This window comes from Taurulus bubalis (genome assembly GCF_910589615.1).
Source record: "Taurulus bubalis genome assembly, chromosome: 7".
NCBI lineage: Eukaryota > Metazoa > Chordata > Actinopteri > Perciformes > Cottidae > Taurulus > Taurulus bubalis.
Genome location: NC_136595.1, coordinates 23,460,586 through 23,486,615, shown reverse-complemented (window position 1 = coordinate 23,486,615; position 26,030 = coordinate 23,460,586). Strand labels below are relative to the sequence as shown.

At 43.0% G+C, this 26,030-nt stretch overlaps 1 protein-coding gene across 1 annotated transcript in view; it reads right to left on the bottom strand.

Annotated features, from left to right (window-relative positions):
* The window catches only part of celf5a (cugbp, Elav-like family member 5a), a gene marked incomplete at both ends in the record, with an annotated part of 180,002 nt that extends 155,545 nt beyond the window's left edge, over positions 1-24,457 (bottom strand). Inside the window, 2 exons of the mRNA XM_079220516.1 lie at positions 7,280-7,362; positions 24,100-24,457. Of these exons, the coding sequence (XP_079076642.1) occupies positions 7,280-7,362; positions 24,100-24,457 (441 nt within the window). The remainder of the gene's footprint in view (positions 1-7,279; positions 7,363-24,099) is intronic.
* Positions 24,458-26,030: the final 1,573 nt, after the last annotated feature.

The following is a 26,030-nucleotide window of genomic DNA, read 5'->3' as shown; positions in this document are numbered from 1 at the left end:
AGAAAACCAGTTTTGTTGTGCTTACTGCTATTGGCAGTGTGGTAATATTGTTGCGTGCCTGGGTACCCCAGTGCAACCTATAAAAAGTATGCATCACGGTGAAAAAAGAAAAGTCTACTCACACATGCACAACCCCAGACCTCCAGACTTGTTATGACACCACCTGCTCTTTCTATTCATGAGTGTGATTTGACTTGGGTAATACGTTCAGAGACAGGCCAGGTCACAGACATAAAACCATTAGAGTACGGGTATCTATAAAGCCATCTTTATTCTCATCCCAATGCATCAACAAAGGTTATGAAAAATAGACATCAGAGGCAGACTCCTGTAGTCTCTGAGATCAGCTACAGCCATCCAGTGCTGAGATCAGCTAATGGTAAGTTTCTTTATGAGAAAACGGATGGTGTTGAAATGTTTTAACAGACATCTGGGTCCTTGCTTATGTGTTTGTTAATTACAGCAGCACCGACATCTTGCAGTGAAACCCTTATAAAACATGTAAGTTCACAGTCAGACATGGCCTTGGCTAACGTATAAAAAAAGAAGAAGAAGGAAAAAACATAGTATAAGCTGGGGCAGTAAAGATGCAATAGTATTTTACTTTCAAATCAAATGTTAAAATTCACATCACATGCCTGTTTAATTCATAGAGCAGAAAAAAAATTATCGAAGAAAAGACCTTGACCATGCCCGTTTCAACTTCTACTCAACTACGATCTTTTTCATGAACACACACACACACACACACACACACACACACACACACACACACACACACACACACACACACACACACACACACACACACACACACACACACACACACACACACACACACACACACACACACACACACACACACACACACACACACACACACACACGCTCATGTTGCCCAAAGGCTTAATTCTAACGAGTCCCCTCTCCCTGACTACAAGGCCTCCAATCCTGCCAGCACCGATTGGCTTCATGCTGACCAACCCCCACCCTCACCCTCACCCCTGCCCACTCAACAAAGCCACATACAGTACACACAAAATCATACAATACATTATACTCAAACTCTGCCAACCTTCACAGAGTGTAGCATTGAATTATTCAGCCTTTGCGGCAGCTAGGCCGGCACACGGGTGAGCCTGGCTGTAGTTGATGAACAGGTGGATCGCATGCGCGCAAAAGTATGGGTGCGTGTGTTGCGTTCGTGTGCGTGCAATGCCCAGTGTCGAGGAACAGCTCCATCACACGGCAGCCTCGTTTCCACCGCACAAGGTCGGGCCACTCTCCGCAACGCGGCCCTGCACTGGCTGCTCGCCGAGCTGAGCACTGGCACACATACCCACGGTGACACATACAAACACATGTAAATTCATGCACGCACACGTGTACAAGAATACAGGAATCCACGCGCATTCACACAGCAGACTAACAGGTATGTGTGCAGCAGAGGGCACAGTGCGAGACCTAGAGAGAGGCAGAGGGAGACAGAAATGGAGACAGAGGGAGACGGAGGCAATTGAGAGGGAGGGGATCTACTTAGAGTGTTGACATTGCAGGAGCCCACATGTGTGTGCCGGAGCATAATCTTCTGCCGGCTCTCATTGGGTTTTTAATGCGGGTGCTATTTCCATAAACCTGCCTGCTGAATCACAGCCAGCCTCTTACGCTACCCCCAGTTCGAGTTGTACGAAAACTCGGAGTAAATGCATGCCGCAAACACATTTCCAGCATTGCCTCTCCAAGACAATCACTGTTGTACACAATGCTAGCATGGCAAAAAGGGGAGGGTGGCATGTTGTTCTGTGCTACAGCAAATAGACTTGCTGCAGCGACTGGGATTATTTCTTGGATCTGCTGGATTTGAGGAGTGGCAGTGAGAGGACGGAGAGTTTGAGGAGAGAGAGGGGGGGAGAAGGGGAGGGGGGATTGAGGGAGGAATAGGTTGGGGGATAGTGTATGAAGGATGCAGGATTTTGTCATGATGCTGAGCAGGGTGGAGTAAATCTCCCACAAGCTTGTGTAGAGAGCTGTGACACACACACACACACACACACACACACACCAACTGCTGTAGAAACCGCTGGAGCTGCAAAGATTAATCGATTAGATGTGAATTATTAAATTAATCTCCAGCTATTTTGATAATGGATTTCTACGTTTGAGTAATTTTTTAAGGAAAAAAAATAGCAAAACTCTCGGATTCCAGCTTCTTAATGTTTATTTACCCCTATATGACAGTAAACAGAATATCTTTGAGAATTTAGGATGATATTCTGGGCTTCAGGAACAAACAACTAATCGATTAATTCAGAAAATAGTTGACAGATTAATTGACAAGAATTGAAATTAATTGGAAGTTGCAGCTGGGCCTTAGCTGGCAGTGTTTCTGTTGTATAATTGTTAAGAACAAATAATGTCAAGAAAGGAATTTTCAGCATCCAAGGTTATCAGGGGATGCTTAAATGTTACATACACGCATGCATTCAGATACACAAAAGCCCTTGTGTGGTTATGTAATATAAAAGTAGTGCATCGCCATCAGCAGCAAACAAGCACGAAGCGGCAAACAAATGATAAATTCGAGCCTCACTGTCGTGGGCGGTGCGTGATCACGGCAAGAAGCCATGTGCACATGTTTTTCTTCCCACCTTTATACACTGCTATCTGTATCTACATAGGGCTGGCTGCGATGCAAAGCCAGCTTACCACACAAACACAAACATACACAGATAATAGAGCCAAAGCAACACACACCTGGTAAACTGTCAGAGCTTCTCCTATTCGGTGGCCAAACTTATGTCAGGCACTCGCGTCCCCAAGGTTCCCATCACACTTCACTGCAGGAATCTATATTCCAATCCAGTACACTTCCATTAGGCCATACTGTTCCTTTCAGCAGCTAATGTGTAACAGGGGGACATGGATAATAACATCCAAGAAAACAAGCGCTTCGTACTAATAATAAGAGGACACTGGGTCTGTGTGTGCATTTGTTTGTGTGGCAGCTAGAGCATATATCTGAGTGTACACAAACATATGGCACTGCATAACAAGCATTTAATACTAAAAGTAACTTAAAACTTAAAATGCAATCCTTTAAGTTAGAATCCATAAAGCTTACATTTTTTTCAACAATATAAATCCAATTGCTGAGCTTTTTTTTTATTGTTTTGGAGGAGCAAACCTTTCCTGCAGAGGATTTAAAGTACATATACACACAAGCGAATCAAAGAAAACAATCCACGTACGTACCAGAAGTGACATGGAAGACCAAGCAAACATTTGATCGCGAGTACCACATTGAACAACATGGTTGACTGTAGTGTATTAAAACACATTAAAACACGAATCCTCTCGACACTCGAACCGCACTTTCCATTACTAACACTAACCTCAGGGGATACCAAAATCTACCATGAGTGGAATCGTGAGGGTTATTATTACTTTAAAGTATTTGAAACATTTTCTCTTGCCCAGGGACATCACAGCACGCATACACACAGAGTGACCCAAAGCATTCGGACACTCCATCTCATGAAGTGTGTGCATGCTGGTGTCCATGTGTGTGCTCTGTGTCCAAGCAAAGGGCCCTGCAGGAGTTAGGATTTTACACTTTTCATACATGGTTCTGCTCATTAGCAACAAGGAAAGTCCAGCAGGATTTTGGTGGCGAATTAATTTATCAATTCAAAGCATTTAAAGTAAAAGATAAGGTAATCATACTGTTCCAAGCCGAGCAGCAATGCAGGGGTTAACGACCAAACGCAGACATTAATAACTCGTAACTCATCTCTGGAGGATTCCTAGTTTACATTAATTACAGCGTAGCCCATGGCAAACTGCATATCAAGCAGGATTTTGCAAACAAACAACTGGCATATCTACTTACCATCAAGCAGTGAAGCAACAGGGGTCATATCAAAAAAGATTTAGGAGCATGGAGGCTCAAGAGAGAGGGACAGCAGAGACGATGGGAGGCAGGCAAATGCACAAACACACACAACCCAATGCGGCATGGCCTTTGTTGTAATATGCTGTATGAAATGTTCCTTCCTTAAATTAAATTGTTGCATGAATCTCTCCCCAGCTGTTGGTTCATTAATAGGTGAGCAGAGTCTATGGGATGTTCAGGGACCCTGACATGCTCTTGTAATTGTGATTAGCTAGTGTTGTAGCTGCTTGTGTTATGTGTGTGGATGCTGTATTATAACACACACTCGGTTTCCTTGGACCGCTGGTGTTTGTGTGTGTGGGGGGTGTGTGGGGGGTGGGGGGAGGGGAGGGGTGAAGCTCCAGGAAAAGGAACAGCAGAGCAGCCTCGTCTGTGAGGCCTGACACCCATCAACGTCTGCCTGTTACATTTCTATGACACGCTACTGTCTCAGGAAGAGCAGCGCCGCAGGAGCAAAGGGACAGAGAGGGGAGCCGGGAGGATGTTGGGTGGACAGGGCTGGGTGGGGTAGAGGGGAAGTCAGCAGGAGGGCTGAAGCAGAACTGAAGGGTACAACAAAAGGGTTTTATTTTATTTCAGGCTGAGGCAAACTTACTGAACTTGTGTGTGCATGTCAGAGATGGGAACACTGACTGGCGCACAGTGACTCGTCCTCAAAAGACTTTAGACTCCGACACAAGATTTGGAGCTCGTGAACAGTCGTTCATCAATACATTAGGACATCATTTTCCGCACCATCGATAAAACGGAATCAGTTGCACTTTCTCCCCCCCCCCCCGCTCTCTTCTCTCCGACAGCCACCTGATACACACACCTGCACACACACACACACACACACACACACACACACACACACACACACACACACACACCTGCACACGCTGCTGCAGTGCCCACACGGCCCCACCTCCTCTCGCTCACATTGCTGTCTTCTCGCCACTCGTCTCGTTTGCTCCGATTGAATATAATAACTTGCAGGTCTACGTAGTCATGTTATGGCCTTCAGTGTTTCACATTAATTACCTTGACAGTCTGAGCCCTTCAGTCATAATGAACTGGAAATGTTTTTGCACTTCAATCTCAGCGGGTCAGGGACGGCGGCTCGTTGTGGGACGATCCCCTCGTGGGACGTCTCCGCGACAAGTGTGCCGAGCCCGGCTCCAGATCGGCTGGGAAAGGCCCGGGGTGATGGTGGCTATCTATACAACCACTGTGTTCATGATTAACTGTAGTCTTTGATGGTATTTGATAACTGTTAGAAGATAAAACCATTAACATGTATGTAAGCTAACTGGGTTACTCCCAATGTTAGCTATAGCCAACGTTTGATAACTTACTTGCATGTGCTTGTTGTTACAGTCTAATGTCTCATCATAATCATTGTCACGCTCACTGGCAACAAGCTCTTGCACAAGAGGTGCGATTTTGTTTCATAGATAATTGATAGGATAAGTTTTTCTTCCGTCCACTTTATCGTACCCATATGTTAATTCACATAGAAATAAAACGTTTCGTCGAACAACAGCACTGTCATTTAAATGTAGAGCGTCAAATTGGATTCGCGAAACGCACCCCAAGAAACGGAGGGTGTGCAGGCGAGAGCATCAGACTTGTTAGCGTTTATGTCTGTGCCCTCATGCCCCTCATTTATACATTCGGCCACATGAACCATTTAATCCCAGAGGTAGGTCAACCTTTACGGTCTCCCTGCCAATCTGGCAGGCGGGGATGTTATTAATGACTATGAGACGTGACAGAGGAAAGTAGAGAGCCAGACAATGGACAAAAACAGTCAAATAATCAGAGATGCCTTCATTTTTTCTTCTTTTTCTTTTACATATAGCTGAACACAGTTATAAACTCTCATGAACACATCCTCTGGCATTACGTGAAATAACTCCCCCCCCTTTTCTCTGTCTTCTGTGTCATTATTCAAATGCAGAGGAAAAAGAAGGAGAATAACGCCCTCCAGTCTCGCGCTCGGCTAATTTGCAGGATAAACGAAACAACTTGTTTTTCATGAAAGCCACCAAAAAAAATATCAAAGTTTGTGGTAGTTACATTTGCATGTTTAACAGAAACATGTTCCTTTTGGCTGAGTTTTTCAGGCTCTGTGTCTACTATCCCAGGTGGTGTTGGGGGTTAGGCGAGGAGAAGGGATCTTTACTTGTGTTTCCCCCTGGTGCAGGCTTGATCTGACCATGTTAACCAATGCTGCCTCTGTGGGGAGCCACTCCCACATTCTTTCCACAGGTGAACATACTCAAAAATGCATTTACACCAAAACAATGATAACAATTCAGTGTTTCCCCTATATTCATTATGCATTCAATTATGAGCGCCGCTGATAACATTTTACACGATCGTTACGATGCTCTGCTCTCGTGTTTCACCGAGTGCGGGGCTTAGCCTCTGCACGCACGCACACACACACACACACACACACACACACACACACACACACACACACACACACACAGAGAGAGAGAGAGCAGAGGGGACTCAGGTAGGTGAAGCTATAGATGTCGGTTTGGGTTACAAACCGACAAGTGCTGACGAATTCAGTGTTTCTGGGTTTTTATTTGAGGCAGACCAGAGAATATTCAGTCAAACATGTTCGTGATGCTGTTTTGCCCGCATTGTTTTTCCCATGAAGTTTACTGAAAGTGATGTAAGATAGCCCTCTTGCATTTTTATGTGGAGTGAGCACTGCGCCGGACTTCGTTTAAAAAAGTACGCTCTAAAATGTTCCATCGCTTGTCAGCAACCGCTCATGGCATTCAGTAAAAACACCAGTCATCATTTTGTTGTTTTGAAAACCCAACATTTGCTCCTGGTGTTCTTCACCACGGTTTTGGAAGAAGGAAATAACGCGTGTAACAAGTGCTGTGGGGTGGATCTAATTTAATGCAGATGCCGATACGTTCAGCACAAATTAACAAGAGTGGTTTTCTATTTATCAAATGAATTATTCCTATACCATTAATCTAAGCTCTGACTGTTTTCTGTTGATAGCACTATTCCAGAAATGCAAAAGTTCGATGCCATTCTGTGCTGTTGCTTTAAAAGTGTGAGTCTGAGTGGGTCTGATCAATGCTGGCAATACCGCCAGGAGAACGGACACATGGAGAAGTTGAAACCGGGCCTTCAAAAGGCTGAGCTATTGATTGAATGCTTTCCAAAATGTGTTTCATCTCTGGGACTGTACAAGGAGCATGCCGGCTGGTGTGCAGCCGGGTGCAGATGGCATGGCTGACCACCATAGAGAGAGATGGGAGAGTGAGAGAAGAGGAGGAGAGAGAGACCGATAGAGAGACAGACACTTACCCCTGGCAGTGTTTTCTGTTCATGGAGGGCGTTCTGGGCTTTGATGGCCGACTCTCGGGCGCAGTAGGTGAGGAATGCGCAACCTGCAACAGAGCCACACCACATATACACATTAGAATTACACAACAAACAAAAACATTGTCGAAAATATTTTTTAAACATTACACAACACAGCAGTTTAAAATAAATATCAACTAAGAATATAATTACAAAGCATTTGAAATGGAATGTTTGAGCTATTTCAATATTAAAGATGCACCAATTGCAATTTTCTGGATTTCCAACCAATTAAAAAAGAAATCTGATTGTTTAAATTTTACTAGCCTAGTTCTTGGCTTCAAGAGTTTTATTTAAATATGTTAAAGCTACCTAGCTAATGTTAGCTGTTAAGCACTGTGCTGCCGGTAGACGAGCTGGTCATGCATATGTTCTTTGCAGCGTTTATGTAAATGATTTCAATATAATATGTGATTTATAGGCGATAAGGGATATAGTTATTTGTTACAAAATGTTTTCACAGTTGTGTAACAAATTGCAAGCTTTATGTCTTCCCTCGCGCTGAATAACTTCCACACCGAGACATGTTGTGTGTGTGGCTGTGACGTTACTGTCTGTGCCGCTTTAAAATGGTCATGTGGCGGCACCACATATTTTAAATTCGACGGGAAAAATATATACGAAAACTGTCTGGTTTCGGCTGACGATCGATATGTGCATCTCTAAATATAAGTATTTCTTATGTTCAGAAACTGAACGCAGGATATTGTAAGTTAGTGAAAAAGAACAACAAAAAAACTGTAAACATTTCTTGGAATAAACAGAGCAAGTTAATGAAAACAGGGCAATAGATCAGGCTACATATGGCAAGGGGAGAGGAGAGAAAAAAAACACAATAAAAAGGTAGGAAATGAGCTGAGAATTCTTTGGATGAATTGCCAGGCCTGTCCAGCCTCCCCATCCCTAGTGCCATGTCCTGTCAAAAGCTCCTAGTAGCCTGGCCAGCGTCCCCACCCTGAACAGTTGTGACAGCAGCGGAGACAAAAGAAACTGCAGGAGAGTATTTGGGGGGGTAAAAAAGCCGAGAAGAAGGGATGAGATCAGCGTAGGGATGGAGGGAGGAGGGAGATACTGACAGAGAAGAAGGGAAGACGGGAGGGGGTGTTAAAAAACTCTCCAGGGTGAGTGCTGCCATGCGTGCACACACACACACACACACACACACACACACAACATCTGTCAAAATCACTGAATACATAAAGAAGAGAAGAAAAGAGCAGAAAAGAAAAGGAGGAGAGGAGAGAAGAGGCAGGGAGGACGGGAGGTGGAGAGAAACCAGATGGAGTATTGAGGCAATCATTTTCCCCCTGACTCTCTGAATAAATAGATTTGCTTGTGTTCTATTAATGAGGTTCATATGGGTTACCATGCATCATATTTCTGCCACTCTGAAGATGCTTTATTAGCAGCCACTGCATTTTGGATCTCATTTCAACAGCCAAATGTATTCAGTGGGTGGTGATGTATTAAGAGTCTTTACACGGACAATATTCCAATTCGTTTTCCTTGTTGCACATGAGATCACTTTACCCACTCTAAACATTCACCATCCATTTTTTGTCGTGTGCTCGTTCATGTGTGTCTTTTAATGCCATTTCAGGGACCCTTGCACTTTGTCTATGTCTCCACTGTAACCTCCTCAGGACTGCATCAAAAGGGAGGGCTAAAATGCCATGTCAGTCATTGATCCATTGGTTGACCTGTAACCTGTTTTGCATTGATGCTTTAAGCCCACGGTGTCACCAAATGTGTTTATGTGGCTGCAAACCCTCCCTTGTATACGGGAAGCATGAAACCATTCTCATGTAAGCCTTTTGTTTGGGACAGTCAGTCTGTACCCTGCCAAGCCTTTCAGTAAGAGAAAGACAGATAGTGATGGAGTCTGTCCAGGGTCATGACCTTTGAGGTGGCTGACTGTAGCACTGGTGTCACGGAGCAGCCCTCCTCATAGCCTCCCTTGTACCAGCAACCCTAACCTAATGATTTCCGATGGCCACCACGCAAATCATTCAATCACTCACACACTGCTGTCTCATTCCCCCCCTCTCTCTCTCTTCTGCGTCAGCTTGTAAAAACAAAAAAAAGAAAACCAAGAATGCAGAAATGTCATTGTAGTTTTGGGTTTGTTTGTTTCTCAAATGGTTGAGGGTAATAGGAGGGAATGGCTCCATTTTGGGGGTTGTTTTATCTCTCTCTGGGCTTGTTGTTGTTTGTTTACTTGACAAATGCTGGCCCTATCTCTGAATAAGCAACAAGTATTTTGCATTACAATCGCAAACACAATTCATTTGTTAATGTGTAATGCATAGGGCATTGAGAATAAATTAACAACAACCACAACACTGGCAAACAAAAGGGAAACATGAACTCCATTTAAATGTGATTCTGTGCTCTTTAATGTATGGCTTAATAAGAATTTGCAGGCCACAGGCGGAAAAAGCTTTAACAACTCCATAATTGGAATCCAAACACGTACAAATTGCCAGTGCTGCATTGCATACCAAGTGCAAAAGTGGGAGGGGGGAGCATGATGAAATTGTTTGAAACACAACAAAAAGCCAGTGTAATCGGAGCCTGCTGACACAGCAATGGGGTAAGCCTTCACATTGTGAGGCGATGATCCTCTGCATCATCTGATAGAAACCTAAAACAGCCTTATCTCACACATTGATTTCAGCTCCAAAGAGAAGAGATTCCTTCCCTCCTCTTTGCTGTCTTTCCCTCCTCTCTCTCTCTCTCTCTCCTCCGTTCCCCGACTTCTTCCTCTTCGTCAATGCCGACACTTCTCCCCTCGTCTCCTATTTCTTAATAATATATTTTTAAAGTGTGTGCGGTGTGTGTACTGGGAAATAGGGCAGAGTCTCTCCATCTCCACTGTGTTGAATTGGCATGTAATTAACGAGCCTTACATGGGGGAGAGAGAGAGAAAGAGAGAGAGAGGGAGTGAGTGGGCAAGATAGGGAGAGAACATTAGAGAGAGTGAGTAGTGGAGGATACGGTATAGCTTTGGTGACAGCAGCCATTTACATTCACCGTGGCTCAGGCTCCCCATTACCAAAACCCTGTGTGTGTGTGTGTGTGTGTGTGTGTGTGTGTGTGTGTGTGTGTGTGTGTGTGTGTGTGTGTGTGTGTGTGTGTGTGTGCTGCTCAGTAGGATGCTGTATTCTACTAATTGTTTTGTCACGTTTGGCGGCCCTATTGATAAAGTCCATGGATACTCACACACAGACACGCACATCTGATCCTCTTATCGTGTGTAAGCACTTGTTTCAGGCACACACTTATTCAATTAACAAACCGATTGTGTCCCAATTCTGTATTACAGTATATATTCTATTGTACTTAGTTCAAACGAATGGATCATCAGCTGGTATCGGCAGCAAAAAGATGGGGGCATCTCTAAAAGTTATATTTGCTTTCCTACTTTATTTTGTGCTGATCCAATCCGTGACTCAAAAGGCTGATATGATTCAAAAGTATTGTGCACCCCAAACTAACAGGAAATGATAAGACCTCAACACTGCCCATTTGTATTTCATATAGGAAAGGTACACATTGTCCAACGGTTAAATTCTTTATTTTTTTGTTTCTATAGTGATAGTCCCCACTATCCACAGTTTGTTTTTCAGCAGCTGTGAGCAGCTCCTCAAGTTCCTTTGTTAGATTTTAATTACAATCCTGCTTAATAGCACCGTATATTCAGCTCTCTACCCGGCTGTTACATGACCAGATACATATAAATACTGGACTTTCACACACACACAAATGTGCATGCAAAAAACAGCAATAAATATGAACACACTGCACCCACTCAGTTTCACTGTGCTCACCCTCTTCATCACACACATTAAAAGACCAAAAAGCTGATGAAACACATTCCTCAATCCCCTCTGTTACAAAATCTATGAGCGACCAATATTGTTAAAACATGGTCACGACAATGAAAATGAAACTCAGCTCTTAGAGAAAAAATCATTATCACAGTTACAGTACAATATCGCCAACATTCACATCAACACTCTGCTTTTCCCTGAGAAGCAATAGACTTATTTTCAAACTGGTAATGAGGAAGGGGCACAGGACGTTTTATGAACACACACTCAGTTGTCATGTACACAATTCCATATCAGGCACATAAGCAATGTTCCCTATGAAAACCAGTTGTATACTGATATTCACTCCCTGATTGTAAACACGTTCCAGTTCCTCGTTAAATCCAACTATAATGCAGTGTATAACTGTTGGGGTGCACTGTCCTGTCACTGAGGTAAGAAAAGCCCCTTCACTAGCAGCCGCTACCAATCAAACTAACAAACCTGTCTTGCATGAAGCAAAGCCACAATTTACTATCATTCATAAATTGCCTTACAGATACAAGCATAAAATCAATTCTCCTGGAGAAAAAAAAAATACATCAATCAATACAAAAACTTTTAATATGATTAACCTTCGCAATAAACACTGCACTCTACTACACATACACATAATCGGTGCCCAATTTATACTAAAGAACGAAAAATAAATAAAACAAAGTTCAACTCATATCCTTCTCGTTGTAAATAATAATTAAAACTAGTGCAAAGACATGCCTGACAAGACGTGACATGTTTACCAGCTACCGTTAATCCCCAGAGCAAATGCACACGCAGCTTTTTAATAAATAGTGCATTGATAAATAGTAAGCTAACGCTAACTGCACTGCTCTATTAGCTACAAGTCACGTTCAGCATTCCCTACTAGTGGCTACAATACATGTAAGTTATTAATGTCTTGTTATGACTCACCCACTTCGGCGAGCTTTCACGCGACGTATTTTGTTGCTGCGCACACAACTATGAACGCGCTACACCGGAGAATCTTACTTTACATTTCTGCAACGGATACTTTAGCAACATTTATGTTAGTTTTCGTACCTCTCGGCGACAAGTTGTCTCTCCACCACCATGAGCTCGCGAGCCTCGCACACAGGTGTCACGTGATTGGCTAATTCTTCAAATTCGAATGAGTTTTATTGGCAATAATGTTGCGTTACAATGTAGGCTTCCTTATTGCCAAAGCTAAGTTACATATTGTTGAAGTTACGTTTTACCGATGAAAACAAACTATATAGGTACAAGTTAATACAATTCAACAGATTATTCAAAATCATAATTAATGCAATTGCTTCCATTAAGAATGTCAAAAAGGGCAAAGCTGTTTTTGACTAGTGTAATGGTTTTAAAATGTACGTATGTAATGTATGTAAATAATTCATTAATAAAACATAAAAATTATCAAGAATAATTAATGATAATGGACCATCTTGTAAAAAATAAATGGAAATCCCATTTGTTCCATTAGTAACCGTTTCCCACATTGCCTCCGTTTCCTAGCTCAATTGCCTACTCCTTTAGCAAATCCAAGTGCTCTCTCAGAGAGGATAAATCTGAAAGCCATTTATTTATTAATCACGGAAAAGCCCTTTTCGTTCTTTATCCATATCCATCCATCCGTCATTTTACTCTGGGAGTGGTTGTAACTTTAACAGTAGCATTTTCTTCTGGGTCTTGGAATTTTCTTTGATGACATTTCACAAAAAAAAAACTAACTCATCAGTTAATTATATTTATATATACTAAGTAGGACCATGGAGAGATTAATTTGTGCCTGCCACTATAGCGACTGACAGCTACAGGCTGTGACGTCAACTGCAGGAGCTCAATATGAAAATCCCACTTCTACATTGGCATAAATCGTGTACTGCAGAGCCGTCAAACATGAATGCAATTCCAAGGAGACGTGGTTAGTTTAAACCACAACGTCTCTCTTTTCCCTCCGCCTCTTTGCTCCCTTTTCTCCATCTCCTTGCCCCAGAGGAGCCAAACTGCCCCAGTGTTATAAAAGAAGTGTGAACTCGCTCTCAATGTGGCATTTCCTTGGCCGGAAAGTGTGAAGGTAGCAGAAAACAAGCCAGTCTTGGCGCCAGTCTCGCCTGCTCCCTCACACATCATTTGCACTCTTTGGAAAATGCCATCACTGTGGCTAGATTACTTGCTTACTTCATTTATTACCATGTTGGGCTCTGGGGGGGCTGATATCCTTTTGGAGGGGTCAGAAGCTGAAACACACATCCTCAGCACTGATATAATGTGATTATGACCTGAATCATTGCCAGCCAGGGAGGCAGGAGGCTCGGTGGCGCAGATTGACCGTGAGGGGGGTAATCAGTCCGGTCTCGGAGAAGCTTTAAACTCATATAATCACTCCCTCACCTTTGGAAGAAAAAAAGATCCCAAACAGTCATGGCAATGTTCAGGGAGAAGGAGGACAGATTGAAGGAGGGCAGATTGAGAGGTATATGATAAAGAAGTGCTGGAGCATGGAGTTGGCACGGACTTTCCAAAATGCTCTCACTCATTGTTCTGACAACAATATTTTCTCTGCCCAGGCTTAATGGGCTTGTAATGAGCACTGTAATATAAGCAGTAGCCTAGCGTAACCTGTAAACCTTAATTAAGTCAGACAGACACCTTAAAGGGAACCAGTGCCTGTGCTCAGTCACCATCTCATGATCCTGAAGCTGACTACACTCCTCCATCACTCCTCCATCAATCACTCCATCCCTTCATCTCTGCTACATCCAGCTCCAAATCCTCCTCCACTTCTCCTTTCACTACCCCTCCTGTCATCCCCTCACCTTGAGCATAGTTTGGAGGAGGATGAACGTCGCAGGCCGCTCGAGGACCATCGATGTCCATCATGAGGAGCAAGAAATAGTCCCCCGGACCCTCCCTCGTATCCTCTTTGACCCCTGAGTAGGAGACCTCAGCCATTGATTTGTTGCTACTCGCTCACATAGACTACACTATAGCCTCCGAGCAGCAGTCAAACGGATCCATAGGCAGCACTTCCCAAAGGACTGCCTGTGTGCTGGTATGAAAGTGTGCATTTACAGAACACATACGCGTGCGCGATGCGGTGCACCGTGCATTGCCTAATGAGTGTGACAACAAACTCTGCAACAAATTCTTCCTGAGAGGCCCTGTGTATACGTTTCAGGATCATTACTGGGGGCAAAGAAGCTATCGTAACAATACAGAGAGATACACTTTGATACCTTTTGCACTCACAGTCTATTGTGTGGCTCTCTGAGGTTAAATAGTTCTCTCAGGGCTCAAGTGGTTCCTCATATATAATCCAAATGTAGAGGATTTTTCTCACAAGCTGACGAGGGGCGTGGGCGTCGCTGCATTAAGAAGGCTGAAAACAGTAATACAGTTCCAACTAACTCCAGATCATCATGCCTTTTGGTGGTGGGTGCAGTTTCCAGAGGCGACATGATAGATTGCAACTGGCCGCCCATTCCCAGGTTGGCCAGAACTCTTTCAATATGTGGTGCTGTGTAACAGTAAGGATACAGCGTTTGGCATCCTCCACCGTACTGTAGTCCTTAAAGTTAGCCTTGGCTTGTATGTACTGTCTGTGCACTTCATCCCTCTTCTGCTATTAAAGCCAGGGCCCGATCTATAAATACATCTAGTGGCCTGCATCCCTGATGAGCAAGCTAATTGACACCGTTAATGGATGGAGTTTCACAGAGCTGTAAATAATGTGTAGGTTCACACTTACTGCCTCCTGCCGTGTTACTTCTGGGAGGGCAACAAGAGTTTACCTGCCAAGCCCCGTCTCGGCAGCCCGGCGTCCCTGCCTCCCTCCCCCAGCCAAGTCTGCTCCAGCCAGGGGATTTATACAGAAATCAATATAAGTTCCACCCCCCGTCCCACACACCCGCTCCACCCCCACCAGTCAAAGAAAGAAAACTGCATTTCCTCTTTTTCATGTACGATAACAACCTCTTGGAGAAACAAACAAGACCAGGCAAAAGGAAATAATAAAATCACTTTCACTTGGCTCACGCCCATAGCCTGCCGCTCTATAAAGTACACTACGCTTCATTTAATGTACCCGATTGGCGTATTTGATGCAATAGCGTGCTGCAGGAATGAGTTTACATTTGTGCACTTCAGAGTTTTCAGCTGGATGCCTAAAATAAGGTCTGAAGCTGAAGAGATTTTAACATTTTGTTCTACAGTATAAAAGCTATGCTATGTTTACTTCTGCCGATTGCATTCACGCGTCAAACGTCAGGAAGCTGGTGTTCATTTGTGAAGATGATTGCGCTGAGTAAAACATAAAAGTATCATAAACTTTTGGAGATTATTTTCTGTGATAATCCAAACATCCGATGGAAAAATCCCATTGGCTTTTTGTGGAGGGAGCCAGTACTTCGCTAACTTCCGAGGGTTGGCCTACAAAAATACGTCATCCCTGCAGCACTCTCTGTTCCTAACGATGCTTGTCCTCTTTTGAAAGGTGAAAGGCATTTAAACCTTTTAGACGGACCAATTGATCATAGCGAAGCCACAATCACTGATGACTGGCAGCTGTAAACTGACTGCGGAGTAAGAGACGGATCAGGTTTGCAGTCTCTTTGATTTTACAAATTGAAAGATACCTTTAAAGACAGCGCTTCAAAGGCCCAGAGGTGGCTCGGATGGAGTGATTGAAGAAGGAATGAGTAAGAAAGACGTGAGGAGGAGAAAACACACTACCCGGCTATAACACACACACACACACACACACACACACACACACACACACACACACACACACACACACACACATTATTCTTTGTTGCTGCTAAACACAGGCCACCTTGAAATTAAACATGACTTGCACACGTCAATATGAGTACCCCGCTTCATATGGCTGTTCTTTTTATTCAATGAATGTAAAGAATGGAGCACAGCAGGAAAAGAAGTCTTTGTCTATTTGTCTCAGCATGCTTTCTGTCTTTCTTTGATTCTTTCTTTGTCTCAAGATTCTAATTGACACTAATGGTCTGAATAATAAGCAGGCACCAGGGTGTTAATTGCATTGACGTATATTTCCTAGGAACCAAATTCAGCCCAAAGGATTCCAGAAATCTATGTTCTATCCATTCATCCATTCATCCATCCATCTATCTATAGCTCAGAAGAATGGCAAAGAAAGAGCTCTGAAGGGAGCCCAAAAGAGCAGATGAAACAGATATGAGAGCCCATCAGCCATTAATTAATTTGAGTAGTCTTTTTTAATTAAGCCAGATCTACCGTTGAATGGGGAACCACAGAACAGGTGCCATGTTGGAACTCGTATAAAGTCCGCACCCACTGCTTATTCAACCAAATTGTAACATTTGATCATCAAAAAAGAAACACAAATTCCACCTTTCATCTGTGTCTTCTGCACCGTTTGGCTCACAAGTTGCATGTATCACAAAAGGAAAAGAAAAAACAATAAGAAAAAAGAAAAGACAAGTGAATGCGATACATCTCCAGTACAAAGCCCCTGACCAGTGTGTGTCTCTGGCGATAAAGCACAGAGACCGTTAGCTACAGCGTGGCTGCTTCAGCGGGGAAAGATAGATGGAAGGAGTGAGGGGAGCGATGGCTGCGTGATGGAAGGGACGGGGGCGTGAGGAAAGAAAGAAGGGGAGGGGGGATGCTGGAAATGATGGGGACATGCAGTCGCCCACAGATGCTCCCTATGTCTCTCCCTCATTCTCTCCCTCCTTTTGAGCACAGTGTGGGAGAGCGGTCTTTTGGGGGGAGGCTGGCAGGCAATCAGTGATGTCATGCCAGCAGTGCAGTGATGGCAGCTTAACCTATTTTCGGAAATACCACAGAATTTCTATTTATAACTGTGCTGAGCAGCATGTATCTTCACACATCCCTCACGGACCTGAGCATTCATCGACACTTTGCAATCTAAAATGTGTCTTCATCGCAAATTGGGGATTGCTTAATATCTGCAGGAAAAATCTCTTGATGCTGATCATGCTGATAATTACCAGTTAGGGAGGTATTTTCCATGATGTCAACTTTAGCACTGTAACGTCTGTCGTTACAGTGAATATGAGCATTGTTATCGTTACTTACATTGGTAATGTAGGAAGAGTAAGCGCCATTAAATAGTGAATAGCCTATAAAACGCGGTAGAAGTCGTAGCTTTTGCACTTACATCGGAATAAGTATTACTTTTAGACATCTGCCACACTTGGCTTCTGCTCCGCCTCCATCCATCCCACCCTGCGGTGTCCAAGCGGGTCTCTCAACCTGACAGAGGGATCCTCCACGTCCCGAGCCGAGCCATCACTCTACTCTCCCACAGCCTTGGGATAAAAGCAGCTATTTGTTTCTGCATCTCTGACAAACACTTCATCTAACCTCCCCCCCTCTACTTATCCATCTGTCCATTCATCCATTGTTCTGCGCCCATGTGTCTGTCTGTCATTTGCCTTGTGGGCCCCCGTCCGCAGACATGCGCCGTCCTTCCCTGTCCAATTCGGTCGAGTGACGGCGCTAAGTCACACCCGCACAGCTTCGCGCGCACTCCCAGGCCGATGCGTGTACGACATTTATGCATTGTATATTCACACCAGCATCAAGGGCTCAACCATTTGGCAATCGGAGAGATGTGACAGCTTGACTAATCTGTGATTGTTTTTTTGGCCAAAACATGGGGGTTAGCGAGCCCTCCAAGGGCACAGTACTAAGGCAAGACAAATAACTTATTATTTTCCAGGCTTGTACAAGGCTTTATCGCATGAGTTCTCCTGAACCATTCCAAAATGGAGAGGGATTATCACAAAACATTGCATTAAAATCTCCTCTCTCCCCTCTCCCTTGTTATTTCATTTTCCATCTAAAATGAATCTGTGCCCAGCCAAGCTCAAACACAACATTAAAGAGCTCATGCTATTCTAACAGAAACTGCCAACCCCCTCCGCTTTTTCCCCCTCTGTGCATTTATAACCCCCTTCATAAGAGTACACTCTGCTCTGTAGGCAATGGCACTCTCTGCTAAGCTACCCATACAAAATAGATAGGCTTCCATCCCTCTATTTAGACTAAGGACATAGCTGTGACCTTTGTGCATGCACAAGAAGGCGCTACTCCTTTACCGACTCTCCCTTGAGAAGAGAAATGTGACCAAAAAATAATTCAACCCCAAATCCTCACTTTAAAATTTGAAACGACCGTTGGCGCTGCCACAAAAGGCTGAATAAAGTTCCCCGACATTTTTTATAAATGAAAATGTGCCTTTCTTGCTGAATTGCATGTATTAATAATATGTCTCAACTAAATGTTAAATAGAAATAAATTAATTTTAAAACATCATTGGTCCTTTTTTTAAATACACATTTACAATATTATTATATCGCAAAAACAATCATATCATCAGAGTTTTTAATCAACAAACTCTAAGAAGCACATTTACACACCTTTCAAAGTGTCTCTAACCTTTAACCTTAACACCAGTGCCATTATAATGCCACCTCCAAACATGACACTGTCCACAATCTAAAACAAACCGCCATAGAGCTGCATTTCATGAAATACAGAGGGAGCGTATAGTTTCATAAACGAGTGTCTTAGTGATGAAATCGCTCCATGTTTTCCCTGAGACCTCACAGTACATCTGCTCATATCTATCCCTGCTCCAGGCACCTATTAAGAGCAAACATATTCCAGAAAGGTCACGGAATGACGGCACTTCCAACATACTGAAAGCGTAATGTACTGCGAGCCATAATGAATGTTGCATCGGTGCAGGAAATCAATCCATCTGAAAGGCTCTCTCGGGCAGGGATTAAGGGGAAAGGAGCGGAGACAGAATAAAAACCAGGTGAGTCGTGTGGACACTAACCTCCAGCGGAGCGCGGCCTTGTCGGCATCTGAGATTGGCAATCTCCTTGGAAAACCAACAGAAAAGTGGAGCAGAGAGACAGAGAGAGGGAGGCAGCGCTCCTCATCCTGAAGTCAAGGCCCATAAGCGCCTGTCAGTACCCGTTGAGCTGCTGCATCTTTTATGAGGAAATCCCTGTTGCTTATTACAATATTTACAGACGTTTAAAGATTGCAAAGCAAGCGTTGTTACTGCATTAGCTGGGCTCGGTGGCCCGCGCTCACTCGCCCTGGCAGAAGATTTTATTCCAGATTTGTTAAATCGAATCACTGCGCATAACAGCAAGGAGAGCGAGACTTGTTTTTCCTGTTCGCAAATGGAACAAAATCCTTCTTAAAACCTTTATGAAGCTGTTTAATGTCATAAGCAACGATGCACCGGTCACACTGGCAAAAAAAAAAAGCCTGCATGCTCCGCTGATGTCTGTTAAATCGGTAATATCATCACAGAGTGTCGTGTACGTACCGTCCATGTCACTTCTACAGCTCTGTTTATAGTCTGTAAGTGAATCTATCCCATCTGTTTCCCCAGGGGGGATGCTGTCCTACAGCAGTGCCGTGATCTTTGACACTTTCCATAAGGCACACACAATATGGAGACGTGTGGATGCACTCTCACTTCCATCATGTCAAAGCGGAGAGAGAGAGAGGCTTCAACAGACCAGAGCTTAGTTTAATCAATGCTGCTGCCTTTCAGGTATCATTTCATAAATGAAAAACTGCAGTCTCATATTACAGCAACGGCATATCATTTTGGTTTGATGCATATGCTATATTCCGACTATTCCTGTTTTCTTCATTTTATGTTTTTTTTTTTATTGGGAGGGCAGCCCACAAAAGGGACGCTATCCATCAGTCTAGCTCAGAGGCAGAAAAATAAATAAAATACAAACTTGAATAAATATTTCATTAGATTATTCTGTGATTTAATGTGCTTCTGCTTGGCTGGGGTCCACGGCAATATCTTCTGTCCATTTATAAATGCATTAACACAATGACACCCGAGACTAGCTTGATATTGATACCCCGGCTGAGATTGAAGCGGCGTAGGGGTTGTTTTGTCTGTCTGTCTGCTGTGCTGAAACACACCTGCAGGAAGAAAAAATATATTTTCTCGCTTCTCTTTCTCTCTCGTTTGAGCTCACGTTACTTAACCGCGCGAGGGAAGATTAGTCAAACAAACTCATCGGATAAAATCTGTCCAGACAAATGGAGAAATTCAACAGAAATCCACACTGGAACAGATTCGGCATGTATACGTCCACTTATGCAAAGCGGGACTGTCAATTTGAACACAAAGATGGACAAGAAACAGCAAACTGAACACATGAATAAGCTAAGACCACAGATTAAAGCCCTGGCTCATATGCACGTGCATAAACACGTCTTCTGCATGTGCTATAAGTGGAAGCCAATTAGAGTCAAAGGGAGAAGTTTTCACACTCTGTGATAAATTCAACATCAGGAAATCCTCCACCTATTAATACCAATTGGGCGACAATAATTGGCAGGCCATCGACAGCGTGGGCAGAATTAATCATTTGAAGAGGCAGACTAGACTGAATTTTTAATTGGCAGAGGCAGCCACTGTTTAGGGAGGCAACCAGCTGATCACCCGAGAGACTGCTGCTTCAGACAATGCACATTTGCTAATCCTCTTGAGTCAAGTTATTATGGCCATGCATTATTATCACGCTTTACAAACTAATTCCATGTTTTCCCTCATGGATTACCAAGGGGGGAAAATAGTTGCATAAGAAAAGAGGAAATAATAAACACACAAAGCGCAATGTGGATGACATGGAAATCAAAATGACGGAATAAGTGCAGAGCCCACAAATGCACAACCCTTAGAATGATGAAAGTGTCCGTGTGTGTGTGTGTGTGTGTGTGTGTGTGTGTGTGTGTGTGTGTGTGTGTGTGTGTGTGTGTGTTTATCCCTCTGTCCATCAATGTATTTGTCAGTCTGAATGTGCCTGTTTGAGGGTGCCATTACAGTTTTTCCATCAGGATCCATACCCATAATCCTTTTCCGCTTATTAACATGATCCACTATAAAATAACTTCAGAGATCATTGACACATTAGGATTTGATTACTTATTGTTAATGGTGTGGCCTGGAGTCATTACATGTTAAGCTATTTGATAGAACAGCACTTATTTTAAATGGATTTGTTGTAAGCTAATGTATAAAGGTAAAAAGAAAATCACTTTGAGAAGAACATTCAGGATTAGGTTTTTAATAATACTTGGACTCAGATCAGAGAGATTACCTAATCTATCTGCCTTTACATGCAAACACATTTTTCAGTAGTTAATTTATCTGAATAGACAATAACAAAAGTCCTGATTGACATACAGTAGAATAAAAGTTCACAGGATTGTTTTCACACTTTCATAAAAAGGGGATTTTGTTTTGTTCCACAGCTCTTTTTTTCATTTTAGTTTTGCATTTCATACTAACAAGGGACCTGAGAAAGAGATTGTTTCATTGAAAACAAACATTTCTTTTTTTTCAGTTGTTTCACTTTACCACCAGAGCATGAATGATGCAATGCAGATTTATAATAATAATCATTTGTGATAGTTATTATGATACTATGATGCAAAAAAAAACACACCTATGAGCAAATCCTTCCCCATAAAAATGGTAAACTACTACTACTAATAAACTACTGGATGTATTCCACAGCTGTAATTATGCCAGATATTTCTCTTGGATTATACAAAGAGCTATCAGAGCTAGATTTTCTGTCAATATAAATGCGTCTTAGAGGCTAAATTATCTTTTCCCCGCCACCCCGATCAGGCGACAATCACTTAAGAGCTAAATGCTGCAATCATTACGCAACACCGGGCAATGTTATTTTAGTGGATGTATGCACACGCAAACACACACACTGAGGAATGCCAAATGAGTGCTGCACTGGAAACAATGTCCTCCCTTCTCCACACTAACAATATCAGCTCAAGAGAGGTGGCCTCATGAGATATGTGGCTAACAGCAGCTATGATCGCACAATCGAATGGCGCAGAACATCTAGTGTGAACCTGAACATGCCTGAACGTGTTTTGATCCAAATATTGTCACACAGCTGCTAATTGCAGCTCAAACATGCACACAAACAATACAAATCTCTATATGTATATTTAGATTTTTTTTTCTCCACTTCCTTGGTTTCTGTTACTGTGACATCACTCATCATAATCATATTATACAAGTTATGTGTGTGTTGCAATACTGTGTCTTCTGAAGTCAATCCCAGAATGTCATTCATATTGATGAATGTATGGAGAGCAGAAGAGAAAAAGAAGAAGAAAAAAAATCAAGCCGGCTTTTGATCGGGCCTCAGTGGAAGGGCTTTGTGACAGTTGTGGACAAATCCTTGAAATGGGAACAAATTGAATATCTTTTGATGGTGATTCCATATGTCATAGAGGACGTTGTTTGCAAATGGCATTTACATTAGTGTCACAGATTGTCGTTTGTCTTTTTTCAAATGTCACTGCAATAAAAAAAGCTTATCTCCATTACTAACATCCCTCACATATCAACATCTTGCCCTGCAGGAGTGCAAGATGGGGAATACAATGGAGAGGGATTTAATTGGGAAAGACTTTTTCTTTTAAGAGTGTTTTTTGGTTAAAGCTCACATTTAAACCATAGATGTCATGCAGATGGACAATGTTTGACAGTCTTTCATAGTTCTTCTCTCTTTGAACCATGATTTGAATGTTCAAATTATGATGGCAATGAAAACAGTATTTGTGTCAGTGGTCCCAGTTGTCGTTATAGTGGAGGCGTAAATGTCACTGTGATGGTTTAAAACCACCAGACAGCCTCCAGAGTTTTCAAGAGCTTATGGTTCAACCTGGCTGTCTGTTAATGTATTAAAAAAAATCAAAGTTGATTGAAAGTGGTGATGATGATGATCATGATGATGGGGAGGAGGAGGAGGATGATGATGAGGATGATGGTGATGATGACGTCCACACTGCGTGGATCGACTGCGTGACGTATGTTGAAACCTCCCGCACCCAGGGAGCAATCTAGCCTCCACCTTTGATAACCAACTTCATTATGGAAGGTGGAAGTTGCCACTGTGTGTGCGTGTACGTGTGCGTGTGTGCGTGTATAGTGAGCTGGCTGGATGTGTACACCCTCCGCCTCCCGTTTCAGCGTCGCTCCCCAACTCCCCCGCGCTGACGTCCGTCATCTCGCGTCAACTCTCGCGCTCCTTTTGGAGAGACGCACGGTGGCGCTTGAACTGATTTGGCCGTGTGTCGAGTTTGCACCCGACGCAGCCCCGCGTTCGCACATGGGGGAGACGTTAAAGAAAGCCGATGGGATGAATAAATGATGCCGCCCCTCCATACACACACACACACACACACACACACACAAAAAGATGGGACTGGCAAAGGAAGGCTCTTTAAAAATGCATCGTTTCCAAGCGCCTCTGCCCCACTTAAAGAGCGTGTTAAGAAAATAGCAATACAGAACATGACACACACACACACACACACACACACACACACACACACACACACACACACACACACACACACACACACAGTTTATCACCCCATCATTCGTGACACTGCAAGCGCTACTGATATTTATTAAAACAAAATGTACAAAATGCCCTCATTTTGATTGTCCGAAAAAAAATGTACAAAATACAAATGCTCTAAAAATATATTAGATAAGAAGAACTTTACAAGCAAAGCAATCATAACTGGGACAAAATCATGAACGTTAGATGAAAATATGTGAGCAAAGATGCACATGGTGAATTTCAGACTGATATCAGATCGGGATTACGCTTAATCAAATGTCAAAAATAAAATAAAACGTAATAAAAAAAAGTGACAAACGCGTATTTTTTTTCCGCCGTCACTATTTCAACGCGAATTAATTCAAAATATAGAAAATAATAAGCAATTGTGCATCTTTATATGGGCCTCGCAGCCATTTGAGGAGCGACACGTTACCTTTGTGCATGCCGGTGTATCGGTCCTTGAGAACTGTCAGTTCGTGGATTTTCCCAAACTGTTCAAACAGGGGTTTCAGGTCTTTTTCCTCCAAGTTCCGCGGTATCTGCCCGATAAACAGCTTAATGGCATCTTGGTCTTTCATGTTGCCGCTCTCCGGATGAATTGAAATGGGTTCTGACCCGTTCATGGGTTTCGGAAATGTGATCTGAGGGTACTGGTGCTGATGTGGGATAAGTAGTAGTGGTTGTTGGGTCGGTGGCGCCCCCGGTCCGGTGTAAACCAGGCTGGAGTGAGCGGGCTGGGGCTGCTGTGGATGGTGCTGCCTTCTTGTTTCAGTCTGAGTGAATCTGGCCATTCTGAGCTGGGAGCAGAGTGGATAATAATGACAACACACACACTCACACACGTACACACACACACTGTGAGAGAGCAAGCACTCAGCTGGAAACCAGGCTGACTTTCTATCCGACACACAACACACACACGCACACACAGTACAAGGCAGGCAGAGACTAGAAGGGGGGGTGATAGTGTCGGAATAAGCGCACAGGAGCGATATTAGACGCTCTGGAGCGACACCCAGCGGTCATTTGAAGTACTTCAACATAAGAAGGCAGCAAGGATTGTTTGAAATTTGGGCTCTGACAAGCTTTTTTATTTTTAATAATGACTGAGCATGTTTGAAAAACACTTTCCATCTAAACAATGATGGAAGAAGGCAAACTTTTTTATTTCATACGTTTGTACTTTAACAAAAATATGTTGCGAATCTTCGCAACGCTTTTTCGCCTGACTTTACTCGCTCAACTTTATGTGGTTAGTTCGCTTTTTCGCTTTTTCGCTGTGGTCCTTCAGCAGACCAGCAGCAGTTTCCTTCAGTTACGGCAGGACGTCGGGCGGAGCTTCTCAACGCTGATTGGCTTTTGCAACTCAGCGTCGGGCAAATTTTTCGCCGGAGTTGAAATATTTCAACAAAAGCGGAAAAGGGGAAAAGCTAATTTTCGCAACGCTTTTTTGCCTCATTTGCGCTGCCCGGCGAAAAATTCGCTTTTTCGCAACCATTCGCTTCTGTGCATTGACTTTACGTCGCGAGAATATTTCGCAACACTTTTGGTGTGAACGCAGCAATAGGTCTTTTCCTCAGCAGTCAGTTTGACTTGTCGTAGCAGGAGAAGCTCAGGTGTTACTAATAACATTAACGATGGCTCCTTTCTATTTGAGTGTCCCAGTTAGGCCATGACAGCCATCGTTAAGTTTATATTATTTACACCTGTGCATCGTTAAATGTCTTTTATGACAAGGCCTGGTTGTACAACTAAAAGCTCTTAATTTAACTTTTGACTGGAATTTAAGTAAACAAGTGTTGGCAGTCATGTGAATATACTCTTTCAAAAAGGATTGATGTGTTAAGGTAACAACAGTATTTCAATGTAAGTTACATGGGTTGTGCTGAATCTGACGATGTAGTTAAGTAAAGTGAAATGCTGACTTATAGTGAAGTGGAATCTGCAAAGTTGCTGCAGCGGTTGGATAACTTCCATTGAAACTTTTTAGATAACTGAAATGAAATGGTGCTTGGTTTCAGTCTGGAATGTGGTCAAGAAAAGTAAAAAGTCTTGCAAAGTTAAAAATCCTGAAGACTGTGCAGGTCTGCAAGTCCATCAGTTCCCGACTCATAATGATAAAAGCTGACATCTAGATGTCGAAATCCAACACTGAGTGTTTAAAAAACGAAGGATTAGACGCACAGAAGTCAGACAACTGCTACACTATCTTTAAAGAGGCTTTACGGCAACAGAAGTTGGATACTTAATTGTGTCTCTTGAAAATCCCAAATCAAAATATACTGAATATATATATATTACGATATAGAAAATACAACACTTTTCTTGCGTCATAGAGCTTGACTTACTCTACGTGGCTGCATT